The following is a 21,925-nucleotide window of genomic DNA, read 5'->3' as shown; positions in this document are numbered from 1 at the left end:
GATTTGCCAGAATATTTTTTTTTAATTTTAATCATAATAAGTTTAAAGAAATATTTCACAAATATTCTTTGTCGAAAAAACAGAAGCTAAAATGAAGAATTAAATTAAAATGTATTTATTATTCTTTACAATAAAAAAAATAAAATTACTTGAACATTGATTTAAATTGTCAGTAAGGAAGAGGATGGAATTTAAAATGTAAAAAGGTATATGTGTTTAAAAATCCTAAAATCATTTTTAAGGTTGTATTTTTTCTCTAAAATTGTCTTTCTAAAAGTTATAAGAATCAAAGTAAAACAATTAATGAATTTATTTAAACAAGTGAAGACCAAGTCTTTAAAATATTTTCTTGGATTTTCAAATTCTATTTGAGTTTTGTCTCTCTTAGAATTAAAAATGTCGGGCAAAGCGAGACCAGTTTGCTAGTAAATAAATAAAATTTAAAAAATAGAGGCACCTCACTGGTAAGTGCTGCTATTTGAGCTATTTTTAGAACAGGCCAGCGGGCTACTCATCTGGTCCTTACGGGCTACCTGGTGCCCGCGGGCACCACGTTGGTGACCCCTGCATTAAACACTGTAACAAGGTTTTCCAAAATAAATCAACTCAAGTTATGGGAAAAAATGCCAACATGGCACTGCCATATTTATTATTGAAGTCACAAAGTGAATTATTTTTTTTAACTTGCCTCAAAACAGCAGCTTGGAATTTGGGACATGCTCTCCTTGAGAGAGCATGAGGAGGTTGAGGTGGGCGGGGTTGGGGGGGCGGGTTGAGGTGGGGTAGAGGTAGGAGGTAGCGTGGGGTGTATATTGTAGCGTCCCGGAAGAGATAGTGCTGCAAGGGGTTCTGGGTATTTGTTCTGTTGTGTTTATGTTGTGTTACGGTGCGGATGTTCTCCCGAAATGTGTTTGTCATTCCTGTTTGGTGTGGGTTCACAGTGTGGCGCATATTTGTAACAGTGTTAAAGTTGTTTATACGCTACCCTCAGTGTGACCTGTATGGCTGTTGACCAAGTATGGCTTGCATTCACTTGTGTGTGTGAAAAGCCGTAGATATTATGTGATTGGGCCGGCACGCAAAGGCAGTGCCTTTAAGGTTTATTGGCGCTCTGTACTTCTCCCTACGTCCGTGTACACAGCGGCGTTTTAAAAAGTCATACATTTTACTTTTTGAAACCGATACCGATAATTTTCGAACCGATACCGAAAATTTCCGATATTAAATTTTAAAGCATTTATCGGCCGATAATATCGGCAGCCCGATATTATCGGACATCTCTAGTTCTTACTTATATCTGTCAGTAAACTCACCATGAAAGTGCTAAAACATACCGGTGTAGTGAGTTTACATTATTCACCCAAGGAACTTTAGTTGTTAGAGAGTACCGGTCGGACGTTTTTTAACGGGACACATTTCCGGCGGATGAGGAGATTGCTGCTCCGTTATTGATTGAAGTAAAGTCTGAATGTCATTAAAACAGTTAGCGCCATCTTTTGACACTTCTTCCACTCCCGTCCTTGCACGCTACACCGCTACAACAAAGATGACGAGGGGAAGACGCCGCCGAAGGTGAGCCACGTAAATAAGACCGCCCACAAAACGGCGCATCCTGAAGCGACTGTCAGAAAGCGGCTCTGTAAAACATCATCTATGCAACATTTTGAGCAAAGAACCACCAGTACATGTTATGTAGACCACAAGGAAGTGTTTTACATTTAGAAAAAAAATAAAAATAATAATATGACTCCTTTAATGCGCCTTATATATGAAAAAAAGATCGAAAATAGACCATTCATCGGCAGTGCGCCTTATAATCCGGAAAATACAGTACTAATAAAGGACTGCAGTACTAGTGAACTAAATAGAGTACTATAATGCTTCTGAATAATACCGCTATTTTTTTTTGTGACATTTTTTTGTGACTTTGCTGGTAAAAGGAGCAGAGGCGCATGTTAGGCAACACACACAGAAACAGTGTGGAGATAGAAAAGGAATAATGGACACATTTTGGCTTAAAAACTCACCATAAAGTTGACGCTATTAACACCGAAGCTCTTGCTCTGGTTAGCTTTTAACTAGCTAGCGGCTAACGCCCAACCGCAGTATAGTGTTTCAGCTACTTCTAAATCACTAATCCTCGCCTCCATGGCGACAAATAAAGTAAGTTTCTTACAAGTATCATCCCTGCAGGATGAGGAATAACTAAACTTGCTTCACTGCACACCGTAGGAGGAAACAATAGCTAACTGCCAGCTAGCACTCCTTAGTGTAAACAAATGCCATGGGTGGATCTACACAGACATTGACTGTAACGATACCAAGTACAAGAGCCGTATATAGTCGATACTACAATGATTACATTGATATTTTTTATTATCACTATCTTTTGTCTTTTTTTTACTGTTTATAAACCCATTAAATCCGTCCCTAGACACGGGAGAACTTTATTTATGACCATTATCCGACCCTGTAACTACTTGATATTGAATTAATACTAGAGATGTCCGATAATATCGGACTGCCGATATTATCGGCCGATAAATGTTTTAAAATGTAATATCGGAAATTATCGTTATCGGCTTCAAAATTATCGGTATCAAAAAGTAAAACGCCGCTGTGTACACGGACGTAGGGATAAGTACAGAGCGCCAATAAACCTTAAAGGCACTGCCTTTGCGTGCCGGCCCAATCACATAATATCTACGGCTTTTCACACACACAAGTGAATGCATTGCATACTTGGTCAACAGCCATACAGGTCACACTGAGGGTGACCGTATAAAAAACTTTAACACTGTTACAAATATGCGCCACACTGTGAACCCACACCAAACAAGAATGACAAACACATTTCGGGAGAACATCCGCACCGTAACACAACGGAACAAATACCCAGAACCCCTTGCAGCACTAACTCTTCCGGGACACTACAATATACACCCCCCGCTACCCCCTACCCATACCCCGCCCCCCAACCCCGCCCACCTCAACCTCCTCATGCTCTCTCAGGGAGAGCATGTCCCAAATTCCAAGCTGCTGTTTTGAGGCATGTTAAAAAAAAAAGAATGCACTTTGTGACTTCAATAATAAATATGGCAGTGCCATGTTGGCATTTTTTTTTTCCATAACTTGAGTTGATTTATTTTGGAAAACCTTGTTACATTGTTTAATGCATCCAGCGGGGCATCACAACAAAATTAGGCATAATAATGTGTTAATTCCACGACTGTATATATCGCTATCGGTTGATATCGGAATCGGTAATTAAGAGTTGGACAATATCGGATATGGGCAAAAAAGCCATTATCGGACATCTCTACTACTTGGTATTGAATAAATACCAACATTTGTAGTATCAAACTATCAAACAACAGAAGAATAAGTGATTATTACATTCGAACAGAAGTGTAGCTCGGACATGTTAAAACAGAAAATAAGCAGATATTAATAGTAAGTGACTGTCCGCCATACATCGGAAAAATAATAAAGACATATAATTTCACAGAAAACTGCTCATTAACGGAAGAAAGACACTGTGAGAGGTTAGATAGCTCAAAAGCCAATGATATTTTGCTATGAATAGGAGAAACAGGGTTCAAATCCGAGTCGGGCATCAATATTGTTTTTATTAAACTATTGTTTATATTTGTATTATGATACTATATCATAATATATTATAATATATTTAATTATAATTAAATATATTTTTATAATAACATTATTATTAAATATAATTATTATAACACATTATCTTCTATATATTTATGATATATTATAGTATGTTCAAATATATTATACATAACATATTTATAATAAGCATGTGTGGACAAATCAAACAAAGAGCTGACAATATATAAAATGTCGAAGGTCTCGTGAAATTCAAATAATGGAAGTTGGAGTCGCTAGAAAAGCTCTTTGAGCTTATAAAATATTCATCGAGAGTTCCGTAAATCAATGTCTCTGAGTGCAAACTCACTTAGATTCTGGGTAACAAAGGCCACCGTTAAAAAAAGATTACAGCTTTAAAAATAAACCCATGACTGGCATGAACTAGGAGTGTCTACCCCGCTATGTACCATAGTGGGCTTCAGCCATGAGTAGTAGTCATTATTTCACACTGTATGTATTTATTTCATATCATTAAATAATGGCAATCCATATCTTGTACTAAATGCAAATACATGTGTAGCTTAGATGAGGCTGAGTCCCTTTAAAAAGACATCCGGATTTATTAGTCAACTTGCAAAATAGAGAATCCTAAGGAAAGGAGAATAAGTATGTATTCGATGAGCTGGCTTTAGGAGTGAATGGAAACGTGCAAGGTTCAAACTGATGGACGTCAATACAACACAACCATAACATCGTCTCTAAAGTCCTTTAGACACACACAAAAAACACACATAGTCCAGTCCTAATCAGCGAAACTGCTTTGTTCCGAGCCACACTGCAAAAAGTCAGTGTTCAAAAACAAGAACAAAAATACAAAAATTAGGGGTATTTTACTTGAACTAAGAAAAATTAACTAACAAAAAATTCGGCTGGCCAAAACAAGTAAAATTAGCTAACAAAAATACCTTAAAATAAGTATATTCTCACTAATAACAAGTGCACTTTTCTTGGTAGAAAAAAAAAAGTTAGACCTTTTTGCTCAATATGTTGAAAAATATCCTTAAATAAGTAAATGCTAGTGCCATTATCTTGACATAATGATATGCGCTCGGCATCATGATTTATTTTTTCATGCTTGAAGTAAGAAATTATTACTTTAAAAAAGTAGTTTTATACTTTAAACCAGTGGTCCCCAACCTTTTTGTAACTGCGGACCGGTCAACGCTTGAAAATTTGTCCCACGGACCGGGGGGGGTATGTTTTTTGGGTTTTTTTTTTTTACAATACAATCATGCGTGCTTACGGACTGTATCCCTGCAGACTGTATTGATCTATATTGATATATAATGTAGGAACCAGAATATTACTAACAGAAAGAAACAACCCTTTTGTGCGAATGAGTGTAAATGGGGGAGGGAGTTTTTTTGGGTTGGTGCACTAATTGTAAGTGTATTTTGTGTTTTTTATGTTGATTTAATAAAAAAAATAAAAAATAAACTTTTTTTTTTTTTTTTTTTTTTTTACATTTCTTATGCGGTACCAATCGATCCGCGGCCCGGTGGTTGGGGACCACTGCTTTAAACTATTCTAGTTTCAAGCATGTTTTACTCAATATAGGTCATCAAATCTCAGCAACAAGCTGTAATATATTACTGAGATCATTTAGGACCAAAACACTTAAAACAAGTAAAACACTCAAACATAAAATCTGCTTAGTGAGAAGAATTATCTTATCAGACAGAAAATAAGCAAATATCACCCTTATTTGAGATATTTAATCTTACTTAGATTTCAGTTTTTGCAGTGTAGTAACGTACAAATTTGGGTGAATTACGCAAAATTATTTAAATGTGGTCCTCATGAACCATATTAACTCTTTTTTCCCCAGGGTCCCCAGTAAGAATGACCAGCACATGACTTCATCAATCCAGAGATTTAAAGACGTGTATGAGCTAACTGGGCAGTGGCCATTTTACCCAAAACATTTTATCCCTCCACAACCTGTAGAAAGGGTGGTCCCCACAAGTGATGATCAAAAACTTGGTCCCCATTCCAAATGATAACCAGTATGTGTGTGTGTGTACAACGTTAGCCAGGGATGAGGTTGTGTTATTGCATGGTACAAACAATAAAGTTGTCGTTCTGCAAGGCAAAACGGTGGTCTTTTCCACAAGTGAAGTCAAGTCTGTGGGTATTGATGGACGGCAAAGCTCGAGACGTTCCGCAGTATTGCTGCCCAGCAGTCGTTATGTGTCTCGAAATGCAGGACCGCGTTTATTTGCTAAACTGTTTGCGGTCGCCTTTGCTACAACTCCTTTTATCACGTGATTTCACGCAGATTCCAGAGATCTCGTTATAGGCTTAGGAGCCGCAACAATGCGGCTCAGAACCGCGGTGGGGACTGGCGGGCGGCGAATGCCGGAGACGAACCGTGGCGGCGCCGTTCAGCAGCCGCTACGCAGCCAGTGGAAATCCGGGGTAAGGCTCGACCAAGCTACAGACATCTCATAACATGAACCCCGTTTCGAGATGAACCATGTTTGTTTGTTTTTAGAAAACTTAACAATATTGATGCCAAAATGCAAGGAGAAGAACTGAAGACACTTTAGAAACAATGCTTTACACCAGGGGTGGGAAATTAATTTTTACCGGGGGCCGCAAAAGCAACCCGAGCACTGCTGGAGGGCCACACCGACAATATTTCAATAAAATTTTGCTCAAATAATTTTTTGATATACCGTAAGATAAATAATAATAATAATAATAATAATTTCATTTAACCTAACTTAACTTTATAGAAAAGCAGATTGCTTTTGATGGTTTTATTTTTAACACTGTCTTACACAACACTTCCTGACGTATAATACAATGCAAAAATGTCCACTTCTGTCACTTTATCCTGCATCCTCTTTAAAAAGTCCAACATTTTTCCCCGTCAGATTTGGACAACCATCTGTTGTCACACCTGCCAGCTTGTCCCATTTCAGTCCTAACATGTCCAAACACGCATTTATCTATGTGAACAAGTCATTACCTGTGGTTGTCTCTTTAATTGACTGCATGGCTGCCAGCTATTCCGTGATTTGAAAGTCTGCAGTTATCCCACGTAAGAAGATGAGCAGCTGGGCGGTGTCACGTACATCGCAGCTCTCATCCAAAGCCAGCGAAAAACAGTCAAAGTCGGCCGTTCTGTTCTTCAGCTGAAGCTCCAAGTTTCCAGCGATGGTCTCAACCCGCCTCGTTACAGTGCGTCGGGAGAGTGACACGTTCTCAAATGCGCCCCTCTTCTCCGGGCATATCAGCGCAACAGAGTCCAATAAGCACTCCTTAATAAACTCTCCGTCAGAAAACACCTTACTTTTTCTGGCGATTTTGTGAGAAATGACGAAACTTGTCCTGACGGCTGCATTCTGGGGGTGTGAAATTTGGCAAAAAGTCCTTGTTGGTTTTGCAGTTTTACCATCAACGCATCATCAGACAGTTTCCGGTATTTTTCCTCGTGCTTCGTCGTGTAGTGGCGATTCAAATTATATTCTTTAAACACAGCAACCTGTGTACCACAAAGGGCCGCAGAATGCCCATGTCTGCTTTACACCGTGATTATTAATTAGTAGTTTGTTTTAAAATAAATGTAACTCGACAATGCATGGTATGCTGCAGTCACATTTTGCACAAAAAAACGATAAGTGATGCTTACTTTTAAGCCTGTTCTGACGCAGGATGAAAATAGTACGTATTGCAATAAATACCGTAATTTCCGGAGCACACCGGGCGCACCCACTAAATTTTAGGAACAGTATGTTTTCATATATTAGCCGCAGATATATACGTTGTGAAATGAGTTATTTACACAGAAATATTTTGTCAATGTTTATTTACATTTAGCTTAATCGTTTGCAAACGGCAGTAAAACGGGTGATCAACCAAAACAGAAGTCATCGTCATGGGCCCACTAGCTGCGGAAGCTAGCTCTCCAATCAGCTAAACAGACTCAATAACTCTACGGTGACGTTTTGGTGAGTTTAAGAAACAATACAAAAATAATGACATTGTGAGTTAATAAAACTAACAAAGAAACTCGTAAACAGGTTAGAATATTAGCTAAACCTCACAACGCTCGCTTGATTACATTACGATAGCATGTACAAATATGCATTAAAACACTACTACAGACATCACACATGGGACGGTTTAGTAAGTACAAACATATTTTTATATATATATATATATATATATATATATATATATATATATATATATATATATATATATATATATATATATATATATATATATATATATATACATACATACATAGATATATACATATATATGTATATATGTATATATATATGTATATATGTGTATATATGTATTTATATATGTATATATATATATATATCTATATCTGTATATATAGATATATACATATATATATAAATACATATATATATACATATACATATATATATATATACATATACATATATATATCTACATATATATATATACATATGAAAACACTCCTACAGACATCACACATGGGACGGTTTAGTAAGTACAAACATATTTATATATATATATATATATATATATATATATATATATATATATATATATATATATATATATATATATATATATATACACAGCCCGGTCCCCGGCCAAATTTTTATAACCCAATGCGGCCCCCGAGTCAAAAAGTTTGGGGACCCCTGCCCTACGCTATAGTTTAAGTAAATGTGTTTAATTAGTCAAACAGTGTACACCAGGGGTCCCCAAACATTTTGACTCAGGGGCCGCATTGGGTTAAAAATATTGGGCCGCACTAATTGACTGAAAGAGCGCGCACTTGCGACACTGCTGCGCGAGCACGATGTTATCGGTGGGAAAATGCATATTTAGACAATAGGATTTGCCTTAGCGGCTAGGAGACACCGAGAGTAACAAGCGGTAGAAAATGGATTAGGAAGGAGAGATTTTTTAAAATAATAATAAAAAATAAAAACGCTGGCGGCGTTTCTGGGTGTTGTTGATAAATGACTTTAGCTTTGCATAGTAGAGTTTTTTTGTTTTTTTTTAACTTGGGATTTCCCCCGGGCCGGATTTCGGACGCTGGCGGGCCGTAGTTTGGGGACGCACAGCTCGTAACGCGGGAACGGAGGGAAGTAGTGTACAGGACAGGTAGCTACGTTCCGGCCCGGGATAGCAGGTTGTGTACACTCATTGTGAAACGATGACAAAAAGAGACATTGCCTTAAATAAGCTGTTGCTGTTTTACAAAAACACAGCGTAGGCCACCACCAAAAAAATACCATCTAAATCTTAAAGCATGTGCTTTGCTGAGGTAAACCAAAAGGCTGCCAACTGTAAATCAGTCGTGTGAAAGCAGAAAAGTACACGCACTTGTAATTATTTGCAACACTGCTTCTTACTTCTATCCGATACACTGAAGGAGACACAATGTGTCCTCTCTTCCTTCCAGCCTCCAAAGGGCACTTATCTGGGTAACAAAACGCAGCTGAGGCCAAATACCAGAGGAAACGCACTGGTTTCCTAGAAACCTATTTTGGTCTCGACCCCAATCGAAGTAAAACACGACAGCGAGGGTAAAAGATTGAAGTCTTTCCTCAAAACTGGTCTGATCTCAAATTGACTAAGTATGATGATAACATGCACACTGACTGAACAGACTCATTGTTGTAAAGTTCCCCGACTCCTACACTTCATTGTCCCTGAAGTTGCAACAGACTCGGTGGGCAACACCCGACTGTGGACTCATGTGACCCCATTCCTGGGTGGATCTCGCGCTACATGGCAACTGACGCTGTGGTCAAAGTTGGAATTGCCACGAAACACATTTCAAGATATTCAACACTCTACTGCCGCCTGGCGGCTAACGTGGATAGTGCACCCATTCGTCACGTTTCACGTGTCAGGTAAACCGCGCCGAATGGGGCCATATGACTAACCAAGAGTTTCTGCAGCCAAGGGGAATGCAACCCAGAGTAACTCTCTCTGGAGTAGAATAAGGTTCTATTTCAGCAAGCACGTTATGAGCAGTGAGGGCCCAACAACCTTTGACATTCTGTTAAAAATACACGGAGGGTAATTATGGTCCGTTTCTAAAAATAAAGACGAAAAGATAAACAATGCAAAACTAAGACGCCTTTGCTGTGCTTAGGTGGGTAAATCTGTGTGATCCAGTCTACAAAAACACAACACACTGACGTGTTTGCAAAAAGCTAAACAACTATTCATCCATCCATCCCTTTTTTTACCGGGGGGTGCTGCAGCCTATCTCAGCTGCATTCGGGCGGAAGGCGGGGTACACCCTGGACAAGTCGCCACCTCATCACAGGGCCAACACAGATCGACAACATTCACACTCACATTAACACACTAGGGCCAATTTAGTGTTGCCAATCAACCTATCCCCAGGTGCATGTCTTTGGGGGTGGGAGGAAACCGGAGTACCCCGGGATTGAACTGAGGACCTTCGTATTGTGAGGCACATGCACTAACCCCTGTACCACCGTGCTGCTGAACAACTCTCAAAACGTGTCCCATTCCGTTGTGCTATGTTTGTGCTGCAAAATTGTCTTGTTTAACTAATATAGCTTTTTATGCAATTCACATCTTATAGTTGTATGTTATTAACATGTAATTAATATGTAATTATTCATAACCAGCCTCCCCAAACATGTCGCATTTCTTTGTGCTGCAATTTTTTTTATCTAACAATTATAGTTTTTATGTCATTACTGTTGTATAGTTTTTGTGTTATTAACATGTAGTTAAGGTGTTGTTATTCATAACAAGCCCTCCCAATTATGTCAAAATCTCCTCAAACAATGTTTTATAGTTGTTATGTTATGGCTGCAAAAACATTTTGTCTATTGTAGTTCTTATGTTATTGACATTTTATAGTTGTTATGTTATTCACATGCACTTACCGTGTTATTACTCACAATCAGCCCCCGCCAACAATGCCAAAACCTACCCAAACATTTCCTATTTGTTTGTGTTGCAAATACTTTTGTCTCACTATTTTAGTTTTTGTGTCATTACTGTTTTATAGTTTTTATGTTATTAACATGTAGTTAAGGTGTTGTTATTCATAACAAGCCCTCCCAATTATGTCAAAATCTCCTCAAACAACGTTTTATAGTTGTTATGTTATGGCTGCAAAAACATTTTGTCTATTGTAGTTCTTATGTTATTGACATTTTATAGTTGTTATGTTATTCACATGTAATTACCGTGTTATTACTCACAACCAGCCCCCCGCCAACAATGCCAAAACCAACCCAAACATTTCCTATTTGTTTGTGCTGCAAATACTTTTGTCTCACTATTTTAGTTTTTGTGTCATTACTGTTTTATAGTTTTTATGTTATTAACATGTAGTTAAGGTGTTATTATTCATAACAAGCCCTCCCAATTATGTCAAAATCTCCTCAAACGTTTTATAGTTGTTATGTTATGGCTGCAAAAATATTTTGTCTCTTACAGTTTTTAAGTTATTGACATTTTATAGTTTTTATGTTATTCACATGTAATTACCGTGTTATTACTCACAATCAGCCCCCGCCAACAATGCCAAAACCTACCCAATCATTTCCTATTTGTTTGTGCTGCAAATACTTTTGTCTCACTATTATAGTTTTTGTGTCATTACTGTTGTATAGTTTTTATGTTATTAACATGTAGTTAAGGTGTTATTATTCATAACAAGCCCTCCCAATTATTTAAAAATCTCCCCAAACTTGTCCCATTCCGTTGTGCTATGTTTGTGCTGCAAAATTGTCTTGTTTAACTAATATAGTTTTTATGCAATTCACATTTTATAGTTTTATGTTATTAACATGTAATTAATATGTAATTATTCATAACCAGCCTCCGCTATCACTGTCAAAATCTCCCCAAACATGTCGCATTTCTTTCTCGATTTTTTTAATCTAACAATTGTCGTTTTTATGTCATTACTGTTTTGTAGATTGGGTGTTATTAACATGTAGTTAAGGTGTTATTATTCATAACAAGCCCTCCCAATTATGTCAAAATCTCCCCAAACGTTGTATAGTTGTTATGTGATGGCTGCAAAAAATATTTTGTCTATTACAGTTCTTAAGTTATTGACATTTTTTTAGTTTTTATGTTATTCACATGTAATTACCGTGTTATTACTCACAATCAGCCCCCGCCAACAATGCCAAAACCTACCCAAACATTTCCTATTCGTTTGTGCTGCAAATACTTTTGTCTCACTATTATAGTTGTTTGTGTCATTACTGTTGTATAGTTTTTATGTTATTAACATGTAGTTAAGGTGTTATTATTCATAAAAAGCCCTCCCAATTATGTCAAAATCTCCCCAAACTTGTCCCATTCCGTTGTGCTATGTTTGTGCTGCAAAATTGTCTTGTTTAACTAATATAGTTTTTATGCAATTCACATTTTATAGTTTTATGTTATTAACATGTAATTAATATGTCATTATTCATAACCAGCCTCCGCTATCAGTGTCAAAATCTCCCCAAACATGTCGCATTTCTTTCTCGATTTTTTTAATCTAACAATTGTAGTTTTTATGTCATTACTGGTTTATAGTTTTTATGTTATTAACATGTAGTTAAGGTGTTATTATTCATAACAAGCCCTCCCAATTATGTCAAAATCTCCCCAAACTTGTCCCATTCCTTTGTGCTATGTTTGTGCTGCCAAATTGTCTTGTTTAACTAATATAGTTTTTATGCAATTCACATTTTATAGTTGTATGTTATTAACATGTAATCAATATGTAATTAATCATAACCAGCCTCCGCTATCACTGTCAAAATCTCCCCAAACATGTCGCATTTCTTTCTCGATTTTTTTTTATCTAACAATTGTAGTTTTTATGTCATTACTGTTTTGTAGTTTGGGTGTTATTAACATGTAGTTATGGTGTTATTATTCATAACAAGCCCTCCCAATTATGTCAAAATCTCCCCAAACTTGTCCCATTCCGTTGTGCTATGTTTGTGCTGCAAAATTGTCTTGTTTATCTAATATAGTTTTTTATGCAATTCACATTTTATAGTTGTATGTTATTAACATGTAATCAATATGTAATTATTCATAACCAGCCTCCGCTATCACTGTCAAAATCTCCCCAAACATGTCGCATTTCTTTCTCGATTTTTTTAATCTAACAATTGTAGTTTTTATGTCATTACTGTTTTGTAGTTTGGGTGTTATTAACATGTAGTTAAGGTGTTATTATTCATAACAAGCCCTCCCAATTTTGTCAAAATCTCCCCAAGCGTTGTATAGTTGTTATGTTATGGCTGCAAAAATATTTTGTCTCTTACAGTTTTTAAGTTATTGACATTTTATAGTTTTTATGTTATTCACATGTAATTACCGTGTTATTACTCACAATCAGCCCCCGCCAACAATGCCAAAACCAACCCAAACATTTCCTATTTGTTTGTGCTGCAAATACTTTTGTCTCACTATTATAGTTTTTGTGTCATTACTGTTGTATAGTTTTTATGTTATTAACATGTAGTTAAGGTGTTATTATTCATAACAAGCCCTCCCAATTATGTCAAAATCTCCCCAAACTTGTCCCATTCCTTTGTGCTATGTTTGTGCTGCAAAATTGTCTTGTTTAACTAATATAGTTTTTATGCAATTCACATTTTATAGTTGTATGTTATTAACATGTAATCAATATGTAATTAATCATAACCAGCCTCCGCTATCAGTGTCAAAATCTCCCCAAACATGTCGCATTTCTTTCTCGATTTTTTTTATCTAACAATTGTAGTTTTTATGTCATTACTGTTTTGTAGTTTGGGTGTTATTAACATGTAGTTATGGTGTTATCATTCATAACAAGCCCTCCCAATTTTGTCAAAATCTCCCCAAGCGTTGTATAATTGTTATGTTATGGCTGCAAAAAATATTTTGTCTATTACAGTTCTTAAGTTATTGACATTTTATAGTTTTTATGTTATTCACATGTAATTACCGTGTTATTACTCATAACCAGCCCCCCGCCAACAATGCCAAAACCTACCCAAACATTTCCTATTTGTTTGTGTTGCAAATACTTTTGTCTCACTATTTTAGCTTTTGTGTCATTACTGTTTCATAGTTTGGGTGTTATTAACATGTAGTTAAGGTGTTATTATTCATAACGAGCCCTCCCAATTATGTCAAAATCTCCCCAAACGTTGTATAGTTGTTATGTGATAGCTGCAAAAAATATTTTGTCTATTACAGTTCTTAAGTTATTGACATTTTTATAGTTTTTATGTTATTCACATGTAATTACCGCGTTATTACTCACAATCAGCCCCCGCCAACAATGCCAAAACCTACACAAACGTTTCCTATTCGTTTGTGCTGCAAATTATTTTGTCGCACTTTTACAGTTTTTTGTTTCATTACTGGTTTATAGTTTTTATGTTATTAACATGTAGTAAAGGTGTAACAAGACCTCCCAATTATGTCATCAACATATATTCAATTGAATAGACTGCAAAGACAAGATACTTAATGTTCGAAATGGAAAACTTTGTTATTTTTTGCAAATATTAGCTCATTTGGAATTTGATGCCTGCAACATGTTTCAAAAAAGATGGCACAAGTGGCAAAAAAGACTGAGAAAGTTGAGGAATGCTCATCAAACACTTATTTGGAACATCCCACAGGTGAACAGGCTAATTGGGAACAGGTGGGTGCCATGATTGGGTATAAAAACAGCTTCCATGAAATGCTCAGTCATTCACAAACATGGATGGGGCGAGGGTCACCACTTTGTGAACAAATGCCTGAGCAAATTGTCGAACAGTTTAAGAACAACATTTCTCAACCAGCTATTGCAAGGAATTTAGGGATTTCACCATCTAAGGTCTGTAATATCATCAAAAGTTTCAGAGAATCTGGAGAAATCACTGCATGTAACATTGAATGCCCGTGACCTTGGATCCCTCAGGCGGTACTGCATCAAAAAGTGACATCAGTGTGTAAAGGATATCACCACATGGGCTCAGGAACACTTCAGAAACCCACTGTCAGTAACTACAGTTGGTCGCTACATCTGTAAGTGCAAGTTAAAACTCCCCAATGCAAAGCTAAAGCCGTTTATCAACAACACCCAGAAACGCAGCCGGCTTCGCTGGGCCCGAGCTCATCTAGGATGGACTGATGCAAAGTGGAAAAGTGTTCTGTGGTCTGAAGAGTCCACATTTGAAATTGTTTTTGGAAACTGTGGACGTCGTGTCGTCCGGAACAAAGAGGAAAAGAACCATCCGGATTGTTATAGGCGCAAAGTTGAAAAGCCAGCATCTATGATGGTATGGGTGTGTATTATTGCCCAAGGCATGGGTAACGTACACATCTGTGAAGGCACCATTAATGCTGAAAGGTACATACAGGTTTTGGAGCAACGTTTTAATGGACGCCCCTGCTTATTTCAGCAAGACAGTGCCTAGCCACGTGTTATAACAGCGTGGCTTCATAGTAAACGAGTGCGGGTACTAGACTGGCCTGCCTGTAGTCCAGACCTGTCTCCCATTGAAAATGTGTGGCGCATTATGAAGCCTAAATTACCACAACGGAGGTTGAACAACTTAAGCTGTACATCAAGCAAGAATGGGAAAGAATTCCACCTGAGAAGCTTAAAAAATTGGAGTGTTTTTAAAAGGAAAGGCCATGTAACACAATGGTAAAAATGCCCCTGTGACAACTTTTTTGCAATGTGTTGCTCCCATTAAATTCTAAGTTCATGATTATTTGAAAAAAAAAAAGAAGTTTCTCAGTTCGAACATTAAATATCTTGTCTTTGCAGTCTATTCAATTAAATATAAGTTGAAAAGGATTTGCAAATCATTGTATTCTGTTTTTATTTACGACAACTTCACTGGTTTTGGGTTTTGTAGATTAAAATAATCATATATCCAAATTCTGATTCTATACAATACATTTGACATAAAATGTTTCATTGGCTAACTCTGTATTTGCACAGACAGCCAGACAAACAATAAAAAAAAAATGTCTATGAGGGACGTAAAAACATGTTGACTCCCTTCAAAAGTTTGGCACTGTGAAAAGGCAAAGTGACACGCTCGCTGCTATTTCGTAGGGCGTAACGTCGCTTCCTTTTTTTCGGGGGTGATGAAGAAAGTACCACTTTGGTCACATTCAATCAGCAGACCGTCCATGCTTGTGGCCAACCAGGAATGCTGCACACAACGCCCAAGGAAGCAACATAAAACTCGCTCCCTGGGGACCTTTTGGCTTTTTTTTTAGGTTAAAGGCTTGCCACAAAAATGAATTTAGTGGCAAGAGTACTTGCCCTCCCTTTTTAAAACACAACCTAAAGTAATAAAGATGAACTGTTATTGTCGTTCCCACAGCTTCCAGGGATGATTTCTTCTTGTATATGACAAATATTGTTCTTTATGACATCCGACAAAAAGACGGTGCTTTTTCAGTCATGATATTTTCACTGATTTTGAAACTTTGGGGGGACGACTTCTTACTACAGAGGCACAACCATATACTATAAAACTGGGGTTCTTAACTTTTTTTACCTTGGAGCCCAATTTTTCCACTACAGAGGGAAATATTAACACTGAATTAGTAATCTTACTTTTGTTTTAATCATGTTCAATAATTATATCTAACCTACTTACAGTTTACAACCTTGTCTATGAAAATCATGTGTTAATCACAAAGAATTAGAGATGTCCGATAAATGCTTTAAAAATGTAATATCGGAAATTATCGGTATCGTTTTTTCATCATCGGTATCTGTTTTTTTTAGTTAATTAATTTATTTTTTTATTAAATAAACATAAAAAACACAAGATACACTTACAATTAGTACACCAACCCAAAAAACCTCCCTCCCCCATTCACACTCATTCACACAAAAGGGTTGTTTCTTTCTGTTATTAATATTCTGGTTCCTACATTATATATCAATATATATCAATACAGTCTGCAAGGGATACAGTCCGTAAGCACACATGATTGTGCGTGCTGCTGGTCCACTAATAGTACTAACCTTTAACAGTTAATTTTACTCATTTTCATTAATTACTAGTTTCTATGTAACTGTTTTTATATTGTTTTACTTTTTTTTTTATTCAAGAAAATGTTTTTCATTGATTTATCTTATTTTATTTTATTAATTTTTTAAAAAAAAAGACTTTATCTTCACCATACCTTGTTGTCCAAATTAGGCATAATAATGTGATAATTCCACGACTGTATATATCGGTATCGGTTGATATCAGTATCGGTAATTAAGAGTTGGACAATATCGGATATCGGCAAAAAAGCCATTATCGGACATCCCTACAAAGAATATTATTTATTCAACACATAAATTTTAGGCTTGGGTCAGGCCGATTAGAAAAAATATACTGCATAAAGGACTCATGAATAACTGACGGAAAAAAAAATTACACACAATTATGTGGTGCCAAAATAAGTAAATAAAATTAATAACGAATATGTCTTTTTACTAAACGCTCAATAAAATTTAAGTACAAGCGTCACTACTTTAGTCATAATTTTTGCGCTTGGGAAACTTCTCTATGATTTTCTGTATATTGTAGCGTCCCGGAAGAGTTAGTGCTGCAAGGGGTTCTGGGTATTTGTCCTGTTGTGTTTATGTTGTGTTACGGTGCCGATGTTCTCCCGAAATGTGTTTGTCATTCTTGTTTGGCGTGGGTTCACAGTGTGGCGCATATTTGTAACAGTGTTAAAGTTGTTTATACGGTCCACCCTCAGTGTGACCTGTATGGCTGTTGACCAAGTATGGGTTGCATTCACTTGTGTGTGTGAAAAGCCGTAGATATTATGTGACTGGGCCGGCACGCAAAGGCAGTGCCTTTAGGGTTTATTGGCGCTCTGTACTTCTCCCTACGTCCGTCTTAACAGCGGCGTTTTAAAAAGTCATACATTTTACTTTATGAAACCGATACCGATAATTTTGAAACCGATACCGATAATTTCCGATATTACATTTTAAAGCATTTATCGACCGATATTATCGGACATCCATAGTTCTTACTTATATATATATATATATATATATATATATATATATATATATATATATATATACATATATATATATATATATATATATATATATATATATATATATATATATATATATATATATATATATATATATATATATATATATGTATATATATATATATATATATATATATATATATATATGTATATATATATATATATATATATATATATATATATATATATATATTATATATATATATATATATATATATATATATATATATATATATATATATATATATATATATATATATATATATATATATATATATATATATATATATATATATATATATATATATATATATATATATATGTATATATATATATATATATATATATATATATATATATATACATATATGAATTTTGAAATGTGCTCACCGTCTGCGGTGTCCTCACAATTCTGATTGAAGTTCTCGTAGGAGTCCCAGCGAATCAGAGGATCCTGCGTGTTGTAGTCCACCGAGACGCTCGGCCCGTTTTCTAGGTGATCTATACCTTGACCAGAAGTACCAAAAAAGACGGAGTAGACATGTGAATAACAAAAAAAATAGGAACATAATGCTTATAAAAGCAGACACATTGATGCTTACCATGCCTTTTCTCTGGGCCAAAGGAAAAAATAAACTCCACCTTCCCGTATTCTGGAAACCTCTCATCTGCAAATAGGAAACAAATATATCACATGTGTTAAGTCTGTAGTAGTAATTCTCAAACTGTGGTACGTGTACCACGAGTCGTACGCTGGCCCCCTCTTCTGGTAAGCCAAATAATCACTTGATTCAAGTCAATATTTTCAAACACAGTGTTACTGTTCAAACTGTGTGTAATGTTACAGTGGCAAACAATAAGAAATACACTTGGTAAATAAAATTTTAAAAAATCTGCTTTGTTTTTAATGAATACTTAGACCTACTACGCTACTGTTGGTCATTATGGTGGTACATGGAGAGCCAAGTTTTTTTGTTGTTTTTTTTAAAACGTTTGAGAACAAATGGTTGTGGAGGGGGGCGTGGCCTGCGGACCTGCAGCGAAGCGGGGTGTGACGGTCCAGCTTCAGGGTTTACAACACTGTTTTATTTTGTAATAAAGTCTTTTCGTTGAGCTTTTCAGCAAGTGTTTGTTTATGGCTGTCTGTCTCTGTCTCTCTCTCGCTCCACCACCTCTCTCCTCCCCGGCAGCCGCCTTTTAACAGAGCGACAGGTGATTCGATAACCAGGCCCAGGTGGGCCATCTACGCACCTGAAGCCGGTACTGGCACACCCCGCTTCGCTGCAGGTCCGCAGGCCACGCCCCCCTCCACAATGGTCTACAGCACAGGTGTCAAACTGAAGGCCCTGGTGCCAAATCTGGTCCACCAAATTATTTGATGTGACAGTTTGGAAAATAATGTGCTTAAAATAAACCACTTCATCTTTTTTTCTAAATGCATTTATTTTGATTGAGACAGAAAAAAATGCATTTACTGCATAAAAATTGCACATATTTTACCTTGAATATTGTCTGATCATGCAACAAACATTTTAATAACATATATTCCTTTTTTTTTCTGCTCGTCATGATTTCAAAGCAAGTTTGTATGTAACAAAATATATATAATAATCAAACATATAGGCCAGTGATTCTCAAACTGTAGTACACATAATTTAGTTAAATATTTAAACGCAGTGTTGCTGTTCAAACTGTGTGTAATGAAACTGGCCAAAAATATTAAATGTACTGATAATTAAAACCTCTGCCTTGTTTTTAATGATTACTTAGGCCTACTATGCTACTGTATGTTAATGTTGGTCATTATGGTGGTACTTGGTTTTCTGATGTGGTAATTGGTGGAAAAAGTTTGAGAACCACTGGTGTAGGAAATTGTGTAAAAAATATAACAAGGTGATTATACGTACATTTTAGGGCTGTTTCAAAGTTAATGCATTAATTAATGCGATTAATCGCACGACAATATCACATTAATATTGTAAAGACGCAGATTAATCACACAATTTATTTCTTACTTATTTACCTTAACCTGTACATTGTTGTTTCACAGAATGTCAGTGAATTGAAAAACTCTTACCACCGCAATTTTTACGGTAACATTTTGGCGACTTAGCTTTTTTTTTTTTTTTTTTTACCATAAAATCTACGGTTATTGTTTTTACAGTGCATTACTGTAAATAAATTTTTTTTTTAAGTATTTTATTTTCACAGTAAATTCCTAGTACCTGACCTGCAAATATTTTATCGTAAAAAAACCCACATAGTTTGTTTTTTAACAATGTCGATAACACTGTTTTGTGCATTTTAAAAGAATATTTAGGACCATTCAAATTTCGTAAAATTATAAAATGTCATCTGTGTCAAAATATCAGGATGTTTTTAAAAGTTGATAAAAAATTTGCACGCAAACAATTTGTGATTAATCGCGATTAATCAAGATACAAAAGTGTGAATAATGTGATTTCAAAATGTCATAGTTTAAGAGTACAGATTAATATTCATATTCAGTGTTACATACGACCCTCTGTGTCCTTTAACGACACCCCTGGTCTTCAGGATCTAAAACACAGGTGTCAAACTCAAGGCCCGGGGGCCAGATCTGGCCCGCCACATCATTTTATGTGGCCCGCGAAAGCCTGGAAAAAATGAGTTTCAATAAAATACTTTTTATTTTTTATTTCACTAAATGCATTCGTTCTTTCAATTTTGACAGAAAAAAATGCAGATTTTAAACTTAGATATTATCTGATCATGCCAATTATATTATTATATATACTGTATTGGAAAACTACTTTTGTGAGATAAAAACAACTAGTTAAATATCTGCTTGTCATTTTTATTTATGAATTTTAAAGCAAGTTATACATTAAAAAAAAAATCTAATAATCAAATATATATGCATTTTTGATTAATCATGATTAATCACAGGTTATTACCCGCATGCATAATGTAAATTAATTTTGAAAAAGCGGCACTCTGAAAGCTCAATGAAAAAATTAGTTTGACACCCCTGATCTAAATGTCGAACACATATACCAGTGTTTCCCCCAGAAAATGTGTTAGTTAAGGTGGTGTCTCCCCAAGGGGAAGGGGGCGTTGCCCGTGACAGGCTGGGTGGATAAGGAACAGTGTAATTTCGCCACCATCACGTCTCCACCTCATCGCTGCTTGGGGGGGCAATACACTACAGACTGTGGTGAAGTAGGCCGGCTTCGTCACATGAAAAAGCCTACAAATATACGATACGATATATATCTCGTTCCTAGTTACCTGAGATACTAAGTATGTCATTATTTTGACTTACTAAATATCGACTTACTAAGACAAAATAATGACTAAGTCAAATTAATGACTTACCTGTAAATAAGCATATGCAATAAGCGTTTGAAAAAAAAGAGTTAAAAGTGGGTCCACATGCTGACATCCTGTAGTTGATTTTTATTATGTAAATGTTATATTTTTATCGACATGTGATAGCAGGGACCCTGCCATTCAAAACTAGGCTGCTACATTACTAATGATTAATGTAACTAAAGTCAAATACAAATTAGGCAACAAGAGAAGTATCCTACACTTCTCTTTTGTAAAGTAAATCTGAACAACCGATACGGGCATCTACATCAACTATATGATTTGCCTGAAAAGCTGGGCAGGACATTATAAAAAAAAATAAAAAAAATTGTTTTAAAAACTATACGATTTGCCCGAGAAGCTGGACAAGACAAAAAAAAAATAAAAATAAAAATACATACATATATATATATATATATATATATATATATATATATATATATATATATATATATATATATATATATATATATATATATATATATATATATATATATATATATATATATATATATATATGTATGTGTGGGAAAAAAATCACAAGACTATTTCATCTCTACAGGCCTGTTTCATGAGGGGTTTTCCTCAATCCTCGGGAGATTGAGGAAAAGAAAACCCCTCATGAAAAAGGCCTGTAGAGATGAAATAGTCTTGTGATTTTTTTTCCCACACATACATATTACGCTCTACCACGGTATCGAGCACTATTTTTTGGATAATCTAATTAAGACATATATATATATATATATATATATATATATATATATATATATATATATATATATATATATATATATATATTTATATATATATATATATATATATATATATATTTTTTTTTTTTTTTTTAAGA

At 35.5% G+C, this 21,925-nt stretch overlaps 1 protein-coding gene across 10 annotated transcripts in view; it reads right to left on the bottom strand.

Moving 5' to 3' along the window:
• The window catches only part of tns1b (tensin 1b), a 395,112-nt gene that overhangs the window by 60,302 nt on the left and 312,885 nt on the right, over positions 1–21,925 (bottom strand). For all 10 annotated transcript variants that reach the window (XM_062067553.1, XM_062067556.1, XM_062067557.1 and 7 more), the window contains 2 exons: positions 18,324–18,389; positions 18,112–18,228 (listed from right to left, as the gene is read on the bottom strand). In XM_062067553.1, coding sequence (XP_061923537.1) covers positions 18,112–18,228; positions 18,324–18,389 — 183 coding nt within the window. The remainder of the gene's footprint in view (positions 1–18,111; positions 18,229–18,323; positions 18,390–21,925) is intronic.

The sequence above is a fragment of the Entelurus aequoreus genome, linkage group LG13 (assembly GCF_033978785.1).
Source record: "Entelurus aequoreus isolate RoL-2023_Sb linkage group LG13, RoL_Eaeq_v1.1, whole genome shotgun sequence".
NCBI lineage: Eukaryota > Metazoa > Chordata > Actinopteri > Syngnathiformes > Syngnathidae > Entelurus > Entelurus aequoreus.
Note: the sequence above shows the minus strand (reverse complement) of the source record. Positions and strands in the feature narration are given on the sequence as shown.